We start from the raw sequence: 19,876 nt of genomic DNA on the forward strand, positions 1-19,876 counted from the left end.
CCTAATGGGGATGGTATAGCTCTATTGGGAAGAAAGATGGCCACAATGTTGGAGGGGCTTTTAAACTAGGTGTTGGGGAGGAGGGTTCAGAGGTAGTGCCAGTTAGTAGTGAACAAAAGACAGAAGCTATTATGGGGGTCATCAGTGACAATATAACCATAACGACAACTACTGGGGGGAATGAGCAGACAAACCAAGCAGGAATAAACGTAATGATAAATCACTATTAACTCCAACAACACTAAGAGGGGTATACACAAATGCCAGGAGCCTAACTAATGAAATGGAGAAACTGGAATTGTTATTACATGAAGAGGACATAGATCTTGTGGGAATAACAGAAACTTGGTTTGACCCGTCACACGACTGTCTGGAAAATATTGAAGGGTATTCTGTGTATAGGAAGGACAGAGAAGGCAAAAGAGGGGGGAGGGGTATGTCTCTATATCAAAAACAACGTAAGGGTGTTAGAGAGGACTGACATTATGGAAGGGACGAGGGCGGAGGTGGAATCCGGGTGGGTAGAACTCCATAAGGAAGAAGTAAGGGGGAAAGTAATAGTGGGGATATGTTATAGGCCCCCCAACCAAAGCGAGGAGGTAGAGCCAGAATTTCTTTCACAGTTGGGAATAGTGGCTAAGCAGGGACAAGTCATCATGATGGGGGACATCATTTATCCCAATATTGACTGGAAGGAGGGGGCAGCTCACTCAGTAAAGGCCTGTCATTTCATGAATGTCTTACAGGACAACTACAGTCAGGTCCATAAATATTGGGATGATGACACAATTCTAATCTTTTTGGCTCTATACACAACCACAATGGGTTTTAAATAAAACAAACAAGATGTGCTTTAACTGCAGACTTTCAGCTTTAATTTGAGGGTATTTACATCCAAATCAGGTAAATGGTGTAGGAATTACAACAGTTTGTATATGTGCCTCCCACTGTTTAAGGGACCAAAAGTAATGGGACAGATTAACAATCATAAATCAAACTTTCACTTTTTAATACTTGGTTGCAAATCCTTTGCAGTCAATTACAGCCTGAAGTCTGGAACGCATAGAGATCACCAGACGCTGGGTTTCATCCCTGGTGATGCTCTACCAGGCCTCTACTGCAACTGTCTTCAGTTCCTGCTTGTTCTTGGGGCATTTTCCCTTCAGTTTTGTCTTCAGCAAGTGAAATGCATGCTCAATTGGATTCAGGTCAGGTGATTGACTTGGCCATTGCATAACATTCCACTTCTTTCCTTTAAAAAACTCTTTGGTTGCTTTTGCAGCATGCTTCGGGTCATTGTCCATCTGCACTGTGAAGCGCCGTCCAATGAGTTCTGAAGCATTTGGCTGAATATGAGCAGATAATATTGCCCGAAACACTTCAGAATTCATCCTACTGCTTTTGTCAGCAGTCACATCATCAATAAATACAAGAGAACCAGTTCCATTTGCAGCCATACATGCCCACGCCATGACACTACCACCACCATGCTTCACTGATGAGGTGGTATGCTTTGGATCATGAGCAGTTTCTTTCCTTCTCTATACTCTTCTCTTCCCATTACTCTGGTACAAGTTGATCTTGGTCTCATCTGTCTAAAGGTTGTTGTTCCAGAACTGTGAAGGCTATTTTAGATGTTGTTTGACAAACTCTAATCTGGCCTTCCTGTTTTTGAGGTTCACCAATGGTTTACATCTTGTGGTGAACCCTCTGTATTCACTCTGGTGAAGTCTTCTCTTGATTGTTGACTTTGACACACATACACCTACCTCCTGGAGAGTGTTCTTGATCTGGCCATCTGTTGTGAAGGGTGTTTTCTTCACCAGGGAAAGAATTTTTCGGTCATCCACCAGTTGTTTTCCCTGGTCTTCCAGGTCTTTTGGTGCTGCTGAGCTAACCGGTGCGTTCTTTCTTTTTAAGGATGTTCCAAACAGTTGAATTGGCCACACCTAATGTTTTTGCTATCTCTCTGATGGGTTTGTTTTGTTTTTTTCCGCCTAATGATGGCTTGCTTCACTGATAGTGACAGCTCTTTGGATCTCATATTGAGAGTTGACAGCAACAGATTCCAAATGCAAATAGCACACTTGAAATGAACTCTGGACCTTTTATCTGCTCCTTGTAAATGGGATAATGAGGGAATAACACACCTGGCCATGGAACAGCTGAGCAGCCAATTGTCCCATTACTTTTGGTCCCTTAAAAAGTGGGAGGCACATATACAAACTGTTGTAATTCCTACACCTTTCACCTGATTTGGATGTAAATACCCTCAAATTAAAGTTGAAAGTCTGCAGTTAAAAGCACATCTTGTTTGTTTCATTTCAAATCCATTGTGGTGGTGTATAGAGCCAAAAAGATTAGAATTGTGTTGATGTCCCAATATTTATGGACCTGACTGTACATGTCTCAGATGGTAGATTCTCCTACTAGAAAAAAAGCATTGCTAGATCTATTAATTACGAACAATTCGGGTCTAATCTCAGATGTAGAAGTACGGGACCACTTGTGTTCTAGCGATCACAGGATGATCACATTTATAGTAAATCATAGGACAACAAGGCATGAGGGGAACATAAGGACTCTAAACTTCAAGGAAAACTTTCCTAAAATGTTCTCTATAATAGAGAACATAGACTGGGACCTAACCCTAGAATCATTGAACACGGAGGAAAAATGGGAATGCTTTAGGAACATATTAAACAAAAGTATTGCACAGTGCATTCCAATGGGACATAAATTTAGAGGAGCCAAGGTCAAACCAGGGTGGCTAAACCGTAATGTAAAACTGCTTATTGGAGCGAAAAAAATGGCCTTTAAAGAAATATAAAATGGAGGGGACATTATCGGCTTTCCACCAATACAAGGAACATAACAAGAAATGTAAAAACGGAATCAGGACGACTAAAAATTACTTCGAGAGAGTAAAAAAAAAAAACCCTAAGAAATTCTTTAAATACATTAATAGCAAAAAAGTGAGGTCAGAGCACGTTGGACACATAATTAACAATGATGGGAGGACACAGAGAAGGCAACTGTGCTAAATACTTTCTTCTCCTCGGTTTTTACACACGAAAAGGAGGGGTATACTGACCTTGACTGTCTGGTTAACACAACATCACAAGACTTGCCGCAGTGGATAACAGAGGGCAAAATCAAGGAAAGACTTGATAACATTAACATGAATAAATCACCAGGACCGGATGGCTTTCACCCGAGACTACTCAAGGAACTCAGTAGGGTTATATCTAGACCGCTGTTCCTAATCTTCGCAGACAATATATTGACAGGAACTGTACCAGGTGACTGGAGGAAAGCTAATGCGATACCAATATTCAAAAAAGGAAGGAGGGATATTCCAGAAAACTATAGACCGGTCAGCCTGACATCAAATGTATGTGGATTATTCTAAGGGATCATAAGGGACTATATCCAAGAATTTGCGAAGGTCAACAGTATCATCAGCAGTAATCAGCACGGGTTCACAAACGGACGCTCTTGCCAAACCAATCTGTTAACATTTTACGAAGAGGTGAGTTGTGAGATAGATAGGGGGAGGCCTATGGATGTGGTGTGTCTGGATTTTGCTAAGGCATTCGACACAGTTCCCCACAAATGCTTAATTTACAAACGAAGGTCTGCAGGCATCGACCTCAAGATTTGTTCTTGGATAGAAAACTGGTTACATGGGCGTGTCCAAAGGGTGGTGATAAATAACGTATACTCAGACTGGTCTGGAGTGGTAAGTGGGGTCCCCCAAGGATCAGTCCTGGGACCAATTTTGTTCAATTTATTCATCAATAACATAGAGAACAGAATCAGTAGCTCAATCTCAGTTTTCATGGATAACACAAAAATATGCAGGGCAATAACTTTTCATCAAGATATAGAAATCTTACAAAATGACCTGAACAAAATAACAGCGTGGGCAACTACGTGGCAAATGAGATTTAATGTAGAGAAATGTAAGGTATTGCACTTGGAGGCAAAAAACAAACGCAAATTTTGCTCTAGAGGGGAACCTCTGGGGGAATCCAGGATGGAGAAGGATTTGCGGGTTCTAGTAGAAGATAGACTAAGCAATAGCATGCAATGTTAAGCTGCAGCTGTCAAAGCCAGCAGAATATTAGCATGCATAAGGAAGGGGATATATTCCAGAGATAGAGCTATAATCCTACCACTTTATAAAACCCTGGAAGGGGGGGGACTATAAATGAGGTGCAAGGTCAAGCATGCCATGCTCCTCCGTTCCTGTTAAATTAGAAAAAGGAAGGAATTGGGACTTTAACCACATCCCTATAGACAAATGACACCGGCAAGGTGTCTTTCTAGATCCGGGCGGACGGGCGCACGGTCTCGCCGCTACTGCGTGCCCCCGGGGGCACGCAGCACGGCGATCGGGGGTGAGGCTCGTCCCTCGGACTGAGCCCAACCCCGATCAAGGTAAGCAGCCAATGAAATTGGCTTTTTACCATGTGACCGGCTGTGTCCAATCACAGCCGGTCACAAATGTCAACAGAGAACACGGTAACTAGCTGTCACCGTGTTCTCCTCCTCACACACTGATCCTGTGTGAGGAGGAGATTGTGGTAACAGCTAGTTACCAATTACAGTGCACCCCAACCACACTGATTGCCCCCCCCCCCCAATAAAGAGCACCTGTCACTAGTCCATCAAAGTACCTGTCATTAGCCCATCAAAGTACCTGTCATTAGCCCATCAAAGTACCTGCTCCTGAGGAAGTGGCAATATTAGGTCCACGAAAAGCGTTAAGCCTGTTTGATGCAGCGATTATATTATCAAGTGTTTTACAAACTTTACTACTCCATGGAATTGTGCAATGTTGGTTTTTTCTGTAATCTGGACTTGGGAACTGCATATTAGCTCATATATTTCCAGTTACTTTATATATTTTGCAATATGTTATGTTTTTATATATTTAATATGCAACAATAAATGTGGTTATTTTACATTTTCACCAGCCGGGTCTTGTCTCCCATTTAAAGTCCCAACTCCTTCCTTTTTCTACTTTATAAAACCCTGGTCCGGCCACACCTGGAGTATTCAGTCCAGTTCTGGTCGCCAATCCTCAGAAGGGATGTGTGGGAACTGGAGAGAGTCCAAATATGGACAACTAAAATAATTAGGGGATTGAAGGACCTTAATTACGAGGAGCGATTACAAGCGCTTAATTTATTCTCCTTGGAGAAGAGACGCTTGAAAGGGGACATGATAGCGATTTACAAATACCTCAATGGTGATCCCAGCATAGGAAAAAAAAAAACTATTTAGTCTCAAGGAGTGCAAGAGGACACATGGCCACACAATGAGATTAGAGGAGAGGTGGTTTAACCTTAAGCTGCGTAAGGGGTTCTTCACTGTGAGGGCAGTGAGAATGTGGAACTCTCTTCCACAACTGGTGGTAGCAGCGGGGAGTATGGCCACTTTTAAAAGACTCTTGGATGTGCATCTCAAAGATCAAAACAATGAGGGTTATGGGAAATGATCGAGCCACTGACTCACACACACCTGTACAGGTTGAGCTGGATGGACTGTTGTCTTTATTCAACCTCAACTACTATGTAACCCACTTATGGAAACTGGTATGTTTCTTTTTACTTCTGTATTTGTAAAACTTAAAATAAATCGGATTGGCTACCATGCACAGCTACACCAGATTTTGCACTCTCTCTAGTTGTGAAAGTTCCCATCCCCTACAAACATAAAAGACCAAAAAAGTCAAAGAAGTCTTACATAATTGCATAACAATTTTTAAGTGGCTCCAACAGCATATTGGTGAGATAAAAGGACACTGTAAAACTAAAAGCAGACACTTTGTACTGGCTGTTGTATGACCTATGTGTTATTTGCTTCCAGTGGACAAAGCACAAGGTTACTTTAATGCATAACTTATTAAAGGAGTTGTAAAGTCTCATGGTTTTCACCTTAATGCATTAAAGAGAAAAAACCTTCTGTGCTTCAGCTGCCTCCCTAAGCCCCCCTTTTTCTTACCTGAACCTGATCATGCCAGCGACGACCACGAGCCCAGCTGCTCCAGCTGCTGTCTCGGGTCCTCATTGGATAGACTGATAGCAGCAGGAGCCATTAGCTCCCACTGCTGTCAACCAAATCCAGTGACATGGGAGCCGGGGGCAGGGCCAAGTCCTGCTGTCTGTGTCAATGCACGCAGCAGTGAGACTCGTGAGCGCGCCCGCACGGTTGCCCCCATAGAAAGCAGCTTTCAGTGGGGGCACCTGATGAAGAGGATTGGCCAGAGCGCTGCCGGGGCACCCCAGAAAAGGAGGATCAAGGCTGCTCTGTGCAAATCCCTTGCACAGAGCAGGTAAGTATAACCTGTTTGTTATTTAAAAAAAAAATAATTAAACAAACCTTTACAATCATTTTAAGGGAGAATAAGGACTGCAGTTGTGAAACACTGTTTTAGAGTAAGGCCAGTTTCTCACCTATGCGTTGTTTTAATGTGTGTCTTAAAGTGAGTTATACAAATTATTAACAAAACTATCAGGTGTAAAGGGGGCTTAAACGTGTAGGAAAATAGTCAACAAGCCAGAAAGAAAATAATGAAACAGTCAAAATTTAAACAGTTTTTTTTTTTTTAGTTTTGAATAGAATAGCGATAGATTATGACACCTGTCAGTTTTTACTGTTGTCTGTGCCCGCATTACTTCTTAGCGCTGGCGCCTCCTAGCCCTTAAAACGGTTTACGACACCGGGAAGTGGGGCACGGCTTAAGATCATGTGACCGCCGTGATTGGCTGCCACTTGGTCTGGAAAATCCCGATTGCAACAAGCGATTGGGAGCGTTCGGTTAGGCGAAGGTATCTGTGCTGGGAGCGTGCAGGTCACGAGGCTGAAATTCACGTAAATATGCGGCCCCTTGGTGCTAAAAACCAGGTACCGTGAGGCAGTATATTTACATATACACACTCTTAACATTCCTGCTATGCTATTGCTTTCAAAACCATTGCCTTCCAACTGAGCAATATGCATCTGTTTAAAATATGCTTATGATTTTTCCATTATTACTACTCCTGTGATCTAGTATACCTAGTTTCTTTTTTTTTTATTATTGTTGATACTGTGCTTTGTCATGCCAACTTGTTGTGATATATGGCTTTTATATCTTTTCTAATAAATGAATCCTATTTTGGGAAAAAAAAATTTTTTGGACTAGGCTAATCAATTTCTTATTTTTCTAAGAGCATAAAAAACTGTGCGTACCTTTTCAATGATGCGGTTACCACCAAAGCGTGTCACAAACTCAGCTGGAGAAGCAACAGTGAAGTCTCGATGTAGGTCAAGCTTTTTGTGTTCTCGGCCCTTCTTTACTAGGTGTAGGCCAGACATGCTGGACCTGCTCAGAGAATGAAAAATAAAGATGTTAGAGGAGGTGTTTACGAACAGCACAATTTTTAACAAGGTATAAAATAAAACAGTTTGTTCTGACAGCACATTATTTGACATTGTAAAGACACCAGTACAGAAAATTACTTTATTAAAGTAGATTTAAACCCAAAAAAAGAAAAATTATCTAAACAATTAACATTTTATTACAATCTTTTTAAATATTTAGTCTTTATTAAAAATAATATATGGTGATCCTGACAAGAAGGCCCATGTTCAGGAATCTCCTGAGTGACAACTGTCTCCCAATTGCTTCCCCAGTTGTACCCCTGTGTTGTTACCCTGGGCACCCCAAATGTTTAAGTGGAGTAAACAAACAAACCTGCCTTATGCCTGGTACACACAATGAGGTTACTAAAGTTCTGAAAATTCTCGTACGACAGAATAAAAATTTGTAAGTGATGTAATGTATTTGTATTTTTTTTTAAACGACAAATGTACTAATTAAATGAAAATCGTCTGATCTCGTATCGTACGAGAACATTTTTTGTGTTTGTCCCATTGGATAATATCAGATGAACTATTGTGATCAGCTCTCGAAAGCTTTAGAAATCTGTATTTTTCATACAATTTTCTGATTATGTGTATGGGCCATTAAAATACATTTTTTTCCGCATCTACTCTTTTTTACATGAATTGCCAAAAAAAATTAAGTAGATATTTGTCCAGTGGACTTGCACTGAATATCACTGAAAATAAATGGGCAAATACACATGCATAAGTGTGAATGGATCCTAATATGTTATATTTTGGGATTTATTCAGCTCTGACCATGAAATCTATTTACATTGTTGCAGTGCATTGTCTTACATCAATAGATACATCAACATGTGTTGTAATGAAGCAGACTATTAATTTTGAGAACAGTCAAATGAATGCACCTGCGGTTTTATAACACAGAGCACCACAATGCATATCTGCAGGGCAGCTGATAAGGCAGTACAACCGGTCCTGTTGTACGGGGCCCGGCCTCATCAGCTCAACAAAGGGGGGATGGGGAGCTCCACAGTTCATTTGTGCAGAATAAAAAAATAGGGATTTCTAAATTACATCCTAGCTCCTACTAGCTTAGGGGGTGTATACATACAATTTCCCTGGCCCCTCTGTTGATGTGATGGTGAGAGCAGTGGAGGGACCTTTTTTTCATTTTCAGGCGCATGTACATTCTGCGGCCACCCCACATGTTGCTGCACAGCTGGTTGCTGCTGCCCACTGCCTTCCCTGGTGGAGTGATCTTGCAATGCTCTGCTCAGCTCTAGACTCAGTCCCTCAGTAGTCGAGACCAAGAGACTTATGTTTTTTAACAAGTGGAAATTTATTCGGAGTAAAAAAGATACAAGCAGTGTAAAAAAACGCAAGGACATTAGATACAAACAATAAGAAATATAGGGTAAAACAATGTACAAACCTTCCAAGAAGTCTAAAAATTATTACGCTCACTAATGTAAAGACTGGATATATCTGAATAAGCAAAAAAAAAAAACTGTGCTGAATAAAAGGGAATAAGAAAAAGCAGGAGGAAGGGGTCGAGGATAAGAGAGGCAATGGAAAGGACAAATGGGAGAGTAAAAAAAGAGCGGAGAGCGGGGGAGCAAGGGGGGCAGTGAAGGGGGAAGTGTCAGAGGAGGAGGAAAAAATTCAACCAAGCCCATCAAATTGGGTGTAACTTGCACAGTCAACATTGAAAAGTTGTATCAGGGCTCATCATCCTGTCTATGAGGAGAGTCAGCTTCTCCCATAGAGCCTCAAGCATCAATCCACTCTGACCAAATTTTGTCAAACTTTCTTGGACAGTTTCTATTAATATAGGTGAGCTTATAGAGTGAGCAAACAAACAATTTAGCATAATGGTCCATAGGTTGGGTAACAAGAAATGTAATAATAATAATTTGGGATCCGACCCGAAGGTTAAGTTAGTAACTTATAAATGTCAGCAAGCACCGCTGCCCAAAAGGAACGGAGGAATGGACAGGACCAGACCATATGGAGAAGGAAGCTCCATGCAAAGCACATCGAGGGCACAATACCAGATTAGAGGGGGGAGATAGTCACCAATCTCTGCAAAGTGAAATAGGCCCCGTGTAGGAATTTAAGTTGGAGAAAATGGTCTCTAGCGGAGATCATTGTGGTCACATATGAGGAAAAACAGTCTTGTCATTCCTCTGTGAGCCCAGGAATATCTTTCCGCCACTTGGTGAGAGTTCTCGTTAGTTTAGCAGTAGATGCTATGGACAACCGAAAATATAGGAATGACAAAAGGTTTATCTAGCACCTTGGAGGTAAGTAGACGTTCCACAGGGTCAGCAAGAGACTTATGTTAGGGAGGCGGGTGGCGACGGTACAGCACAGGGGTGCCGTGGTGAATATCTGATTATATCGGATGATAACTAATATATAACAAACAGGCAGCAGGTTCTCTGTCATAGCTCGTCACAGTGTGTCACAAGGCTGTTGGGTGCGGACCTTCTTAACTTATTGGTCATAAGGTAAGAAGGTCAGCACCAACAGCCATGTGAAACACTGTGTCAGAGTCATGATAGAGCACCTGCTGAATGCTGTCAGTGTGTTATCACATAACCTGCTGTGTGTTATCATAAGCCCCCTTCACATGGGGCAGAATCCACTTGCTCAACAGGGGACATGTCTGCCAATCCCAAGCTGAGCAGAACAGATGACAGGTCTGTCTCTGCTCCGTTTATGCAGAGCGGACACAGGCACAGCCCGCTCTGTTCTATGAGCGGTCAGATGTAAACAGACCAGCTGTCTACTTACACCTGACTACCCTCCGATCTGATCCAGATGAAAAGGGATGGATCCGCTTCTGTTTTATTTTTAGTGAATCAGATTGGAAGGAGGTGGGTATAAACAGACACAAGTCTGTTAACATTTGCCACACCACAGAATTGAATGGAGGACCCGATAACAGGCTGGAGAAAGATATATATCACTGGAAGGAAAACCATGCACTTTGCATTAAGGCGGGGTCAGGGGAGGCTCCAAAGGCAGAGTCAAGGGTGGAGTTGAATGGGGGCCCCGTGAGGTAGGCTTTACAGGGCCCATGATTTCTAACAGCCACCCTGCATACTGCAGAATTCAGGGTACTTAGGGGAGCACTGTAAATGTGCACTGGACTGCCATTAAAAACGAATGGCAGTGCTTTGAAACACACGTATACCATGCAATAAGGCCACAACAATGCAGATGTGAATGTAACCTTGGAGTAGAGTATATGATTAAAGCTGAACTCTGGGAAAAAATAACAATCCTTACATCTAGGGAAGCAAGACCAATCACCACAGCCTCTTTTCTCCTATGATCTTGTGGACGGATGCGATGCCCCTGACATCATCAAGAGTTTGCATGTTCTCCCTGCGCTTGCTTGGGTTTCTTCTGGGTACCCCCGTTTCCTCCCACACTCCAAATACATTCTCGCAGGGTAATTGGCCCCTGTCTAAATTGGACCTAGTAGGTGTATGTGACATAAGGATCTTAGAGTGTAAGCTCCTTGAGGGCAGTGACTGATGTGAATGTACAGTATGTAAAGTGCTGCGTAAAATTGTCGGCGTTACATAAATACAAGTAATAAAAAAAACAATAAGTTCCATGGTCTTCCTACATTGCCTGACTAGGAGCTTTTCCAGCATGTATGAAAGGTCTGCAGGCATTGATACTCTCAGGAGCATGAGAATGCTTTGCAGAGAGGCTGTCATTCTATAGTATCTTTTTCAGCGAATTTCCTGATCATCAAGGAGCATACTGACAGATTACGTTGTACAGATGTCATTTATAATTTAGTTGTCATTCCAGACAATTGTACCCAAGCAACAAAAGAGCTAAAAGATAAACACACACTGCAACCATACTAAAGTCAAAATGTTTGCTCAGTTTACCCTAACTGGAATGTTTTATTGGCTGCAGCAAGATTCTATAGAGCTCCTTACAAGTCGATTAGTGGGCCTGCTCCCTGAAGGCTGTGCTTTGAAACTTTTTTTTTTCTCTGTATTACAATTTCACATTTAGGATCTGCAGCAGACTATTTGTATTAGCCCTGGTTCACACTGATGCCATTTCGGATGCATTCCAGAACGTATTGATGAGCATGACAAGTGAAATAACATGTTTTTCCATGGAGGGTGTTCAAACATAGGCAGTCCGAACGCCATGCATTTTCAAATAGGGTCCGATGCGTGTTTAACCACTTGCCGACCGACGCAAGTACATATACTGCGGCGGTAAGCCCCTCACAGGCAAAGTGACATACCGGTACGTCACTAGCCTGTGAGGCTCTGGGGAGCGGGCGCGCTCCCGCGCTGTCACGGACCCCCCCCCCCCCCCCCGCGCGCGTGTGAGCGGCGGACCCGATGTCCGCCGCTCACTCGCGATCGTCCGTGACAGCGGGAGAAAGGCAGGCAGCTAGTGTAAACAAGCCGCCTGTCATTCTCCCCTGTATAGGAACAGTGATCATACGGTTCTACTATGTAGGACCGTTGATCATTGTTCCTACACCTCAAGCCACAGCCAATCACAGTTAGAATCACGCCCCTAGGGACACACACACAGCCCCTCCCTCTCAAATAAAGTTAACCCCTTCACTACCAGTGTCATTTTACAGTAACAGTGCATATGTATAGAACTGATTACTGCAGTAATGTCACTGGTAACCCCAAAAGTGTCAAAAATGTCAGTCAATGGTCCAATCTGTCCGCCCCAATGTCGCAGTACCGCAAAAAAAAAAAAAAAAATCGCAGATCGCCGCCATTACGCGTTAAAAGAAAAAAAACAACAAAAATTACAAAAATCTTTCCCTTTGTTAGTAAACGCGATAACTTTTGCGCAAACCAATCAAAATACGCTTTTTGCGATTTTTTTTACCAAACATATGTAGCATAAAACAAATTGGCCGAAAATGTTAAAAAAATTTGATTTTTACATTTTTTTGGGGGGAATTTCATATAAAAAAATGTGAAATATATTGTTATTTTTGCAAAATTGACGCTCTTTTTGTTTATAGCGCATGATCAAAAAAAAAAAATCGCACAGGTGATCAAATACCACCAAAAGAAAGCTCTGTTTGTGGGAAAAAAAGGACGCCAAATTCGTTTAGGTACAGTGTCGCACGACCGCGCAATTGTCCGTTAAAGTCACGCAGTGCCGAATCGCAAAATACCCCCTGGTCAGGAAGGGGGTAAAATCTTCCGGGGCTTAAGTGGTTAATATGGTACGATTCTGAGCTCCATGAAGTTGAATATAAACTGCATTGAAAACGCATAGGTGTTTGAATACAGTTCAATTACTGTGCATTTTATAGTACTCAGTGCTGTGTTTCCATGGTGCTTTCAAGAACGACAGAGAGAGAGACCAGGCCATAACTCAAAATCGCAGCTGCAATCACATCGCATTGCAAACACATTGGAATCGCAGCTGAACTCACATGAAGTCACACTGGCTGTGATCGCACTGCAGTCTGAAACAGTGCATCAATCTGAACCTAGCCTATATATATATATATATATATAGATATATATATATATATATATATATATACACACACACACATATACATACCATATATACATACATACACACTATATTATCAAAAGTATTGGGACGCCTACCTTTACACACACATGAACTTTAATGCCATCTCAGTCTTAGTCTGTAGGGTTTAATATTGAGTTGGCCCATCCTTTGCAGCTTTAACAGCTTAAATTCTTCTGGGAAGGCCGTCCTAAGGGTTTAGGAGTGTGTCTATGGGAATGTTTGCCCATTCTTCCAGAAGCAAGAATCTTCTTGTGAGGTCAGGCACTGATGCTGGAGAGAAGGCCTGGCTTGCAGTCTGTGCTCTAACTCATCTAAAAGGTGTTCTATTGGGTTGTGGTCAGTCAAGTTCCTCCACCTCAAACTCGCTCATCCATGTCTTTATGGACCTTTCTCTCTCTCTCTGGAGTCCAAACCTCTTTGAATACAAGAAAGGACTTTGCTTGCTTTGGAAAGACCAGTTTGGCATTGCATGTTATTATTTAACTTATGATCTACCAAAACACCCAGATCATTCACCATTGATTCACTCAGTTGTACTCCCCCTAGTATGTATAATGCATGCATATTCTTAGCCCTAAAGTGCATAACTTTACATTTATCAACATTAAACACCTTCCGCAAACCGACGTACCTGTACGTCGGCTTGCAGAAGTGGTTGTACCGGGATGATGCCTGCAGCTATCAACCTGGTACTGTTTTTTAGAGCCGGCGGTCAGCTTTCAGGAGATAACAGCCGATGTGGCCCAGCAGCGCTCGGCCATTATCCCAGTGAGTGGGAGGGGGTGTCAGTATTCAAAAATGCCAATTTCGACATTTTGAATACTTTGAAGTGCAGTGGAGGGATCTGAGGTCTGTTTACATTGCTTGTGACAGCAATAAAAGTAATCTGATTTTTTTTTTCTTTTAAAACCGTACTAAAAAAAGAAAAAAAAAAAACTTTTATAAAGTAAATTGGAAAAAAATTTTTTTAAAGCACCCCCGTCCCAGTGAGCTTGCGCACGAAAGAATACCCATACGCCAGTCACACCCGCAAATGAAAACAGTGTTCAAATCACACCTGTGAGGTATCGCTGAGATCGTAAGAGCGAGAGCAATAATTCTAGACCTCCTCTGTAACTATAAACTGGTAACCATTAAAAATGTTAAAAGCGTCGCCTATGAAGATTTTTAACTACCCAAGTTTGTCGCCATTCCACGAGTGTGCTCAACTTTAAACCGTAACAGGTTAGGTATCTATTTACTCGGCGTGACATCTTTCACAATATACAAAAAAATTGGGCTAACTTTACTGTTTAGTTTTTTTAAATGCAATGAAATGTATTTTTTTTCCCAAAAAATTGCGTCTAAAAAAAGACCGCTGCGCAAATACCGCGTGACAAAAAATATTGTAACGACCGCCATTTTATTCTCCAGAGTCATTGCTAAATATATATATAAGTTTGGGGGTTCTAAGTAATCTTCTTGCAAAAAATACTGATTTTAGTTGTAAACTTGTAAACAACATGTGTTAGAAATAGGCCTGGTCCTTAAGTCAGGGCTCGACAAACCCCGGGCGCCAGGTCGCATTGGCTACTAGAATCAATGACCTGGCACCTGGGGTGCCCTGCAGGAGGTGTCCTGTCCCTTTTGCGCCCACCCCCCCCACCCCCTCCCCGAGTGCACGGACTACCGCGCCGTCCGAAAATTGAGGGCCTGGCTTTTCGGCCTTCTTCTGTGAGATGAGAGAGGTGGGCAACTACATGGCAGATGAGGTTTAATGTTGATAAATGTAAAGTAATGAACTTGGGGGCCAGAAACCAGAAAGCAAGGTACTCACTAGGGGGAGTCTAGGATGGAAAAGGACTTGGGGGTACTGGTAGATAACAAGCTTGGCAGTGGCATGCAATGCCAAGCCGCCGCAAGCAAAGCCAACAGAATACTGGGATGTATAAAAAAGGGGATTCACTCCAGAAATAAAGAGATTATTCTCCCACTCTACAAGACTCTGGTCCGGCCACATCTGGAGTATGCTGTCCAGTTCTGGGCACCAGTCCTCAGGAAGGATGTGCTGGAACTGGAGAAAGTCCAGAGAAGGGCAACAAAAATAATTAGGGGAATGGAGGACATCAGCTATGAGGAAAGACTACAAGCACTGAACCTTTTCTCTCTGGAGAAAAGACGATTGAGGGGGGATAGGATATCAATGTACAAATACTGTACTGGTGACCCGAGCATAAGGAACAAACTATTCAGAGAAAGGAGATACAATAAGACACGTGGCCACTCACTAAAACTAGAGGAAAGGCGGTTTAACCTTAAAGTGCGTAAGGGGTTCTTCACTGTAAGAGCGGTAAGGATGTGGAATTCTCTTCCACAAGCAGTCGTATCAGCAGGGAGCATTGATAGTTTCAAAAAACTATTAGATGGACACCTTAAAGACCACAACATACAGGGGTATACAATGTACGGTTAAAAGCAAACACACACACACATCATAGGTTGAACTGGATGGACTGATGTCTTTTTTCAACCTCACTAACTATGTAACTATGTAACTATGTAAGAGGCTTCCAACGGGGAACTGGCGCCCTCTTGCGGTGGCCGAGAGTTTCACAAGCAGTCACTAATGACTGTTTCCACTGCCTGTTCAATGCCTGCCAATGCCTGCCCATCTCCTTCCCAAGAGGAGATAAGATGGAAGTTTTTGCAGGCTTCATCTCCCTGTCCACTTACCTTTGCTTAAAAGGTAAGTGGACAGGGAGTGTGGTTATTATTTATTTTTTAAATTATTTAAAAAATAATAATAATAATTTTTCTTTTTTTTTTCAATTATTGAAAAAAAAAAAAATATATATATTATATATATATATATATATATATTTTTTTTTTTTTTTTCCCCATGTCCCTGCCATGCCACAGCCACACAGCCGAAGGCCCCTTTCACACAGGCTGTCTGATCAGGTCCGCCTGTCAGTTTCTCAGGCAGACCTGATCGGACCCTTCAGTCTCCTCTATGAAGCGGTAATCTGCCGCCATCTGATCCTGTCCGCCAAAAACAGACGGATGGTGGTTCTATTTTCTATCCATCCCGTGGATCAGATCAGATGGCATCGGATGGAAACAGACAGACGGTCTGTTTCCATCCGATTGCCCTATAGAGGAGAGCGGGGTTCTAGTCGTATTTATGTGTAAATTTAGTATCAGTTTTTTTAAAATAAAGCTTGGTTGTTAGTTTAAAAAAAAAAAAAACTGGCTCCTATCTTTTTTAGCTGGCTCCTAGATTTCAGACAAATTTGTCAAGCCCTGCCTTAAGTGGTTAAACCTCATTTGCCACCTACTTGCTCAATTAAACAGTGCATTAAGATCGTCTGGTAAGGACGTTATTCCACAGCACAGCTTGGTGCCATCTGCAAACACTAAAATGGTACTTTTAATCATAGACCCTATATAATTTATAAATGTATTAAAAAGTAAGGGTCCCAACAGTGAATCTTGGGGTAGATCATTAACAACCCTAGACCATTCAGAGTAAGAATCATTAAACACTACTTTCTGAATTCTGTCTTTTAGACAATTTTCTATCCATTTCCAAGCCTGCAGACTTTACCTTACATATTAGCCCTGTGTGGGGAACTGTGCCAAACGCTTTTGCAAAATCCAAGAATACTACATCCACAGCCACCCCTCTGTCCAAGGTTTTACTTACCTCCTCATAAAAAGAAATCAGGTTTGTTTGACAACTTCTGTGTCTTTCATGAATCCATGCTGTCTGTTGCTTAAAATTATTTTTTCCAGCAATAACTCATTTAGGTTGCCTTTTATTAAACTCTCGAGTATCAACTATAGAAGTTAAACTAACAGATCTATAGTTACTTGGTAAAGACTTTGATCCCTTTTTAAATATAGGCACCACATTGGCATTATGCCAATCCAGAGGTACTATTCCAGTCACTAAAGAGTCCCTAAAAATTAGAAACAATGGCACTTAAATGACAGAGCTAAATTTAGGATATGCGGGTGTATGCCATCTGGTCCAGGTGCTTTATCCACATTTATTCTGTCTAAATATTTCTGGACCATATCACATTTGAGCCAATGTGGTTCATTTGGGGCTGTGTCAATATCATCCCTATTATGGACATGAGCTCCCCCATGCTCTTTTGTATACACAGAGCTGAAGAAAGTATTTAATAAATTTGCTTTCTATTTGTCCCCAGTCACCTGCTCTAGCTTATTTTGTAAAGGGCCTACATGCTCAGACCTGACCTTTTTACTATTAATATATTTGAAGAATTTTTGGAGGTTTGTCCTACTATCCTTTGCAATCTGTCGTTCATTTTGAATGTTTAAGCATCCTTGATTTCCTTTTTAAATATTCTGTTATATTCTTTGTCACATTTAAATGATGATAGTGTTCCTTCATTTTTTTTTTTTTTAAAGCTTTTTTCTTATTATTTCTAGCTTTTTTAACTTTTGCCGTGAGCCACATAGGTTTTTTTTTTTTTTTAGCCTTTTAAACGTATTGCCAATGGGAATATACTTTGCAGTGAGTTCACATACAGTTTTTTTGAAGAATTCCCAATTCAGTTCTTTGTTCATCGATGCCAGTCTAAGTCTTGAAAAGCAGCCCTCATCCTTGGAAAATTTGCTCCCTTAAAGTTAACTGCTTTTATATTTCCCGTATGCGTTTGTTGCTTACAGCTTACATTAAATGACATTATGTTATGGTCACTGCTACCTATTTGTTACTTTAAATGAACATTAGTAATCAGCTCTGCATGGTTTGAGATCACCAGGTCTAGCAGAGCATCATTCCTAGTTGGGGAGTCTATAAACAGGACCATAAAATTGTCTTGTAATACCTTTATATATTTTTACCCTTTAACTGTTCCTGCAGAGCCATTACTCCAGTCAATTTCCAGGTAGTTAAAATCCGCCATTATTAACACTGTCCCAGCCCTTGTAGCCCTTTCTATCACGTGCCAGGAACTGAGTCTCCACCTCCTCATTAACACTGAGAGGTCTATAACAAACTCCAATGATTACTTTTGTAATCAGCTTCAGCCTCATCACACTCTCCATCAACTAGGTCCTCTTTCACACTCGCTTTGAGATCACTTCTCACATAGAGACAGATACCACCACCCCTCTGTTTTACCCTGTCTTTCTGAAAGAGAGCATAGCCAGGAATATTAAAAGCCCAGTCATGTGAAGAATGAAGCCAAGATTCAGGTAAACCAATTTAATCATAGTTCTCTTCATGCACCAACACTTCCAACTGACATATTTTGCTTGGCAGACTTCTGGCATTGGTGAACAAACACTTTAATTCATTTTCACATTTTACACACTTATTTTGCATAATTTTTTATTTTAGTATACATAACATGGGAACCTTCAGATCACCTGCCATAGCCCCTCATCTATCCCCATTCCACCGCCGCCGCAGATATATGGCGGCAGGTCGGCAGGCTCCCACGAAACACCGTACCCGTGCGGCGCTTCACAGGAGCAATTGTAGGGGGGAGGGCACACCCATTCGCCAGCGGGGAAGCTAATCTCTGGGGCACCCACGATCGATCCCCGTGGAGACAGAACGGCGGTCTGCTGTTGACTGTTGTTCTGATAGCAAGGAACACAGGTCCCTGTGCTGATTTCACAAGCTCATCGACCTCACAGTTAGAAAACATCCCCTTAGGCATACATTTAACCCTTTTATTGCCCCTGGGTTAACCCCTTCCCTGTCAGTGTCATTTTAGCACTGATTACTGTAGTATTGTCACTGGTTCCCCCCCCCCCCCCCAAAAAGTGTAAAAAATTTCAGTTAGGTGTCTGATCTGTCCGCCGCAATGTCGCAGTCCCACTCAAAATCGCTAATCACCGCCATTACTAGAAAAAAATAAATTAATTAATTAAAATTACATAAATCTTCCACCTAGTTTGTAGATGCGATAACTTTTGCACAAAACCGTATTTAACCACTTGCCGACTGCCTAACGCCGATCTACGTCGGCAGTCAGCCCCTCACAGGCAAAGTGACGTAGGGCTACGTCACTAGCTTGTGAGGGTCTAAGGAGCGAGCGCGCGCCGCCGGAGGCGCGCTCCCGCTCCCGCGTGGTCACGGACCCCCCCCGCGCGTGTGACCAGCGGACCCGATGTCCGCCGGTCACTCGGCGATCGGCGGGGGAGAGGGAGAATGTCAGGCAGCTTGTGTAAACAAGCCACCTGTCATTCTCCTCGCTGTAAAGACACTGATAACACGGATCTAGTATATAGATCCGTTGATCAGTGTCCTTACAGCTCAAGCCACAGCCAATCACAGTAGAAAGCACGCCCCTAGGGATACACACAGCCCCTCCCTCCCAAATAAAGTTAACCCCTTCACTACCAGTGTATTTTTACAGTAACAGTGCATATATATATAGCACTGATTACTGTAGAAATGTCACTGGTAACCCCAAAAGTGTCACAAATGTCAGTCAAGGGTCCGATCTGTCCGCCCCAATGTCGCAGTACCGCAAAAGAAATCGCAGATCGCCGCCATTGCGCGTTAAAAAAAAAACAACAAAAATGACAAAAATCTTTCCCTTTGTTAGTAAACGCGATAACTTTTGCGCAAACCAATCAAAATACGCTTTTTGCGATTTTTTTTACCAAACATAGGTAGCATAAAACAAATTGGCCGAAAATGTTAAAAAATTTTGATTTTTACATTTTTTTGGGGGGAAATTTCATATAAAAAAATGTGAAAAATATTGCTATTTTTGCAAAATTTACGCTCTTTTTTTGTTTATAGCGCGTGATCAAAAAATCGCACAGGTGATCAAATACCACCAAAAGAAAGCTCTGTTTGTGGGAAAAAAAGGACGCCAAATTTGTTTAGGTACAGCCTCGCACGACCGCGCAATTGTCCGTTAAAGTCACGCAGTGC

General features: G+C 42.0%; 1 protein-coding gene across 4 annotated transcripts in view; it reads right to left on the reverse strand.

The window, feature by feature from the left end:
- The window catches only part of ACACB (acetyl-CoA carboxylase beta), a 224,839-nt gene that overhangs the window by 134,458 nt on the left and 70,505 nt on the right, over positions 1–19,876 (reverse strand). For all 4 annotated transcript variants that reach the window (XM_082243009.1, XM_082243007.1, XM_082243006.1 and 1 more), the window contains one exon: positions 7,243–7,375. In XM_082243009.1, coding sequence (XP_082099135.1) covers positions 7,243–7,375 — 133 coding nt within the window. The remainder of the gene's footprint in view (positions 1–7,242; positions 7,376–19,876) is intronic.

Source organism: Pelophylax lessonae (assembly GCF_965119305.1).
Source record: "Pelophylax lessonae genome assembly, chromosome: 1".
NCBI lineage: Eukaryota > Metazoa > Chordata > Amphibia > Anura > Ranidae > Pelophylax > Pelophylax lessonae.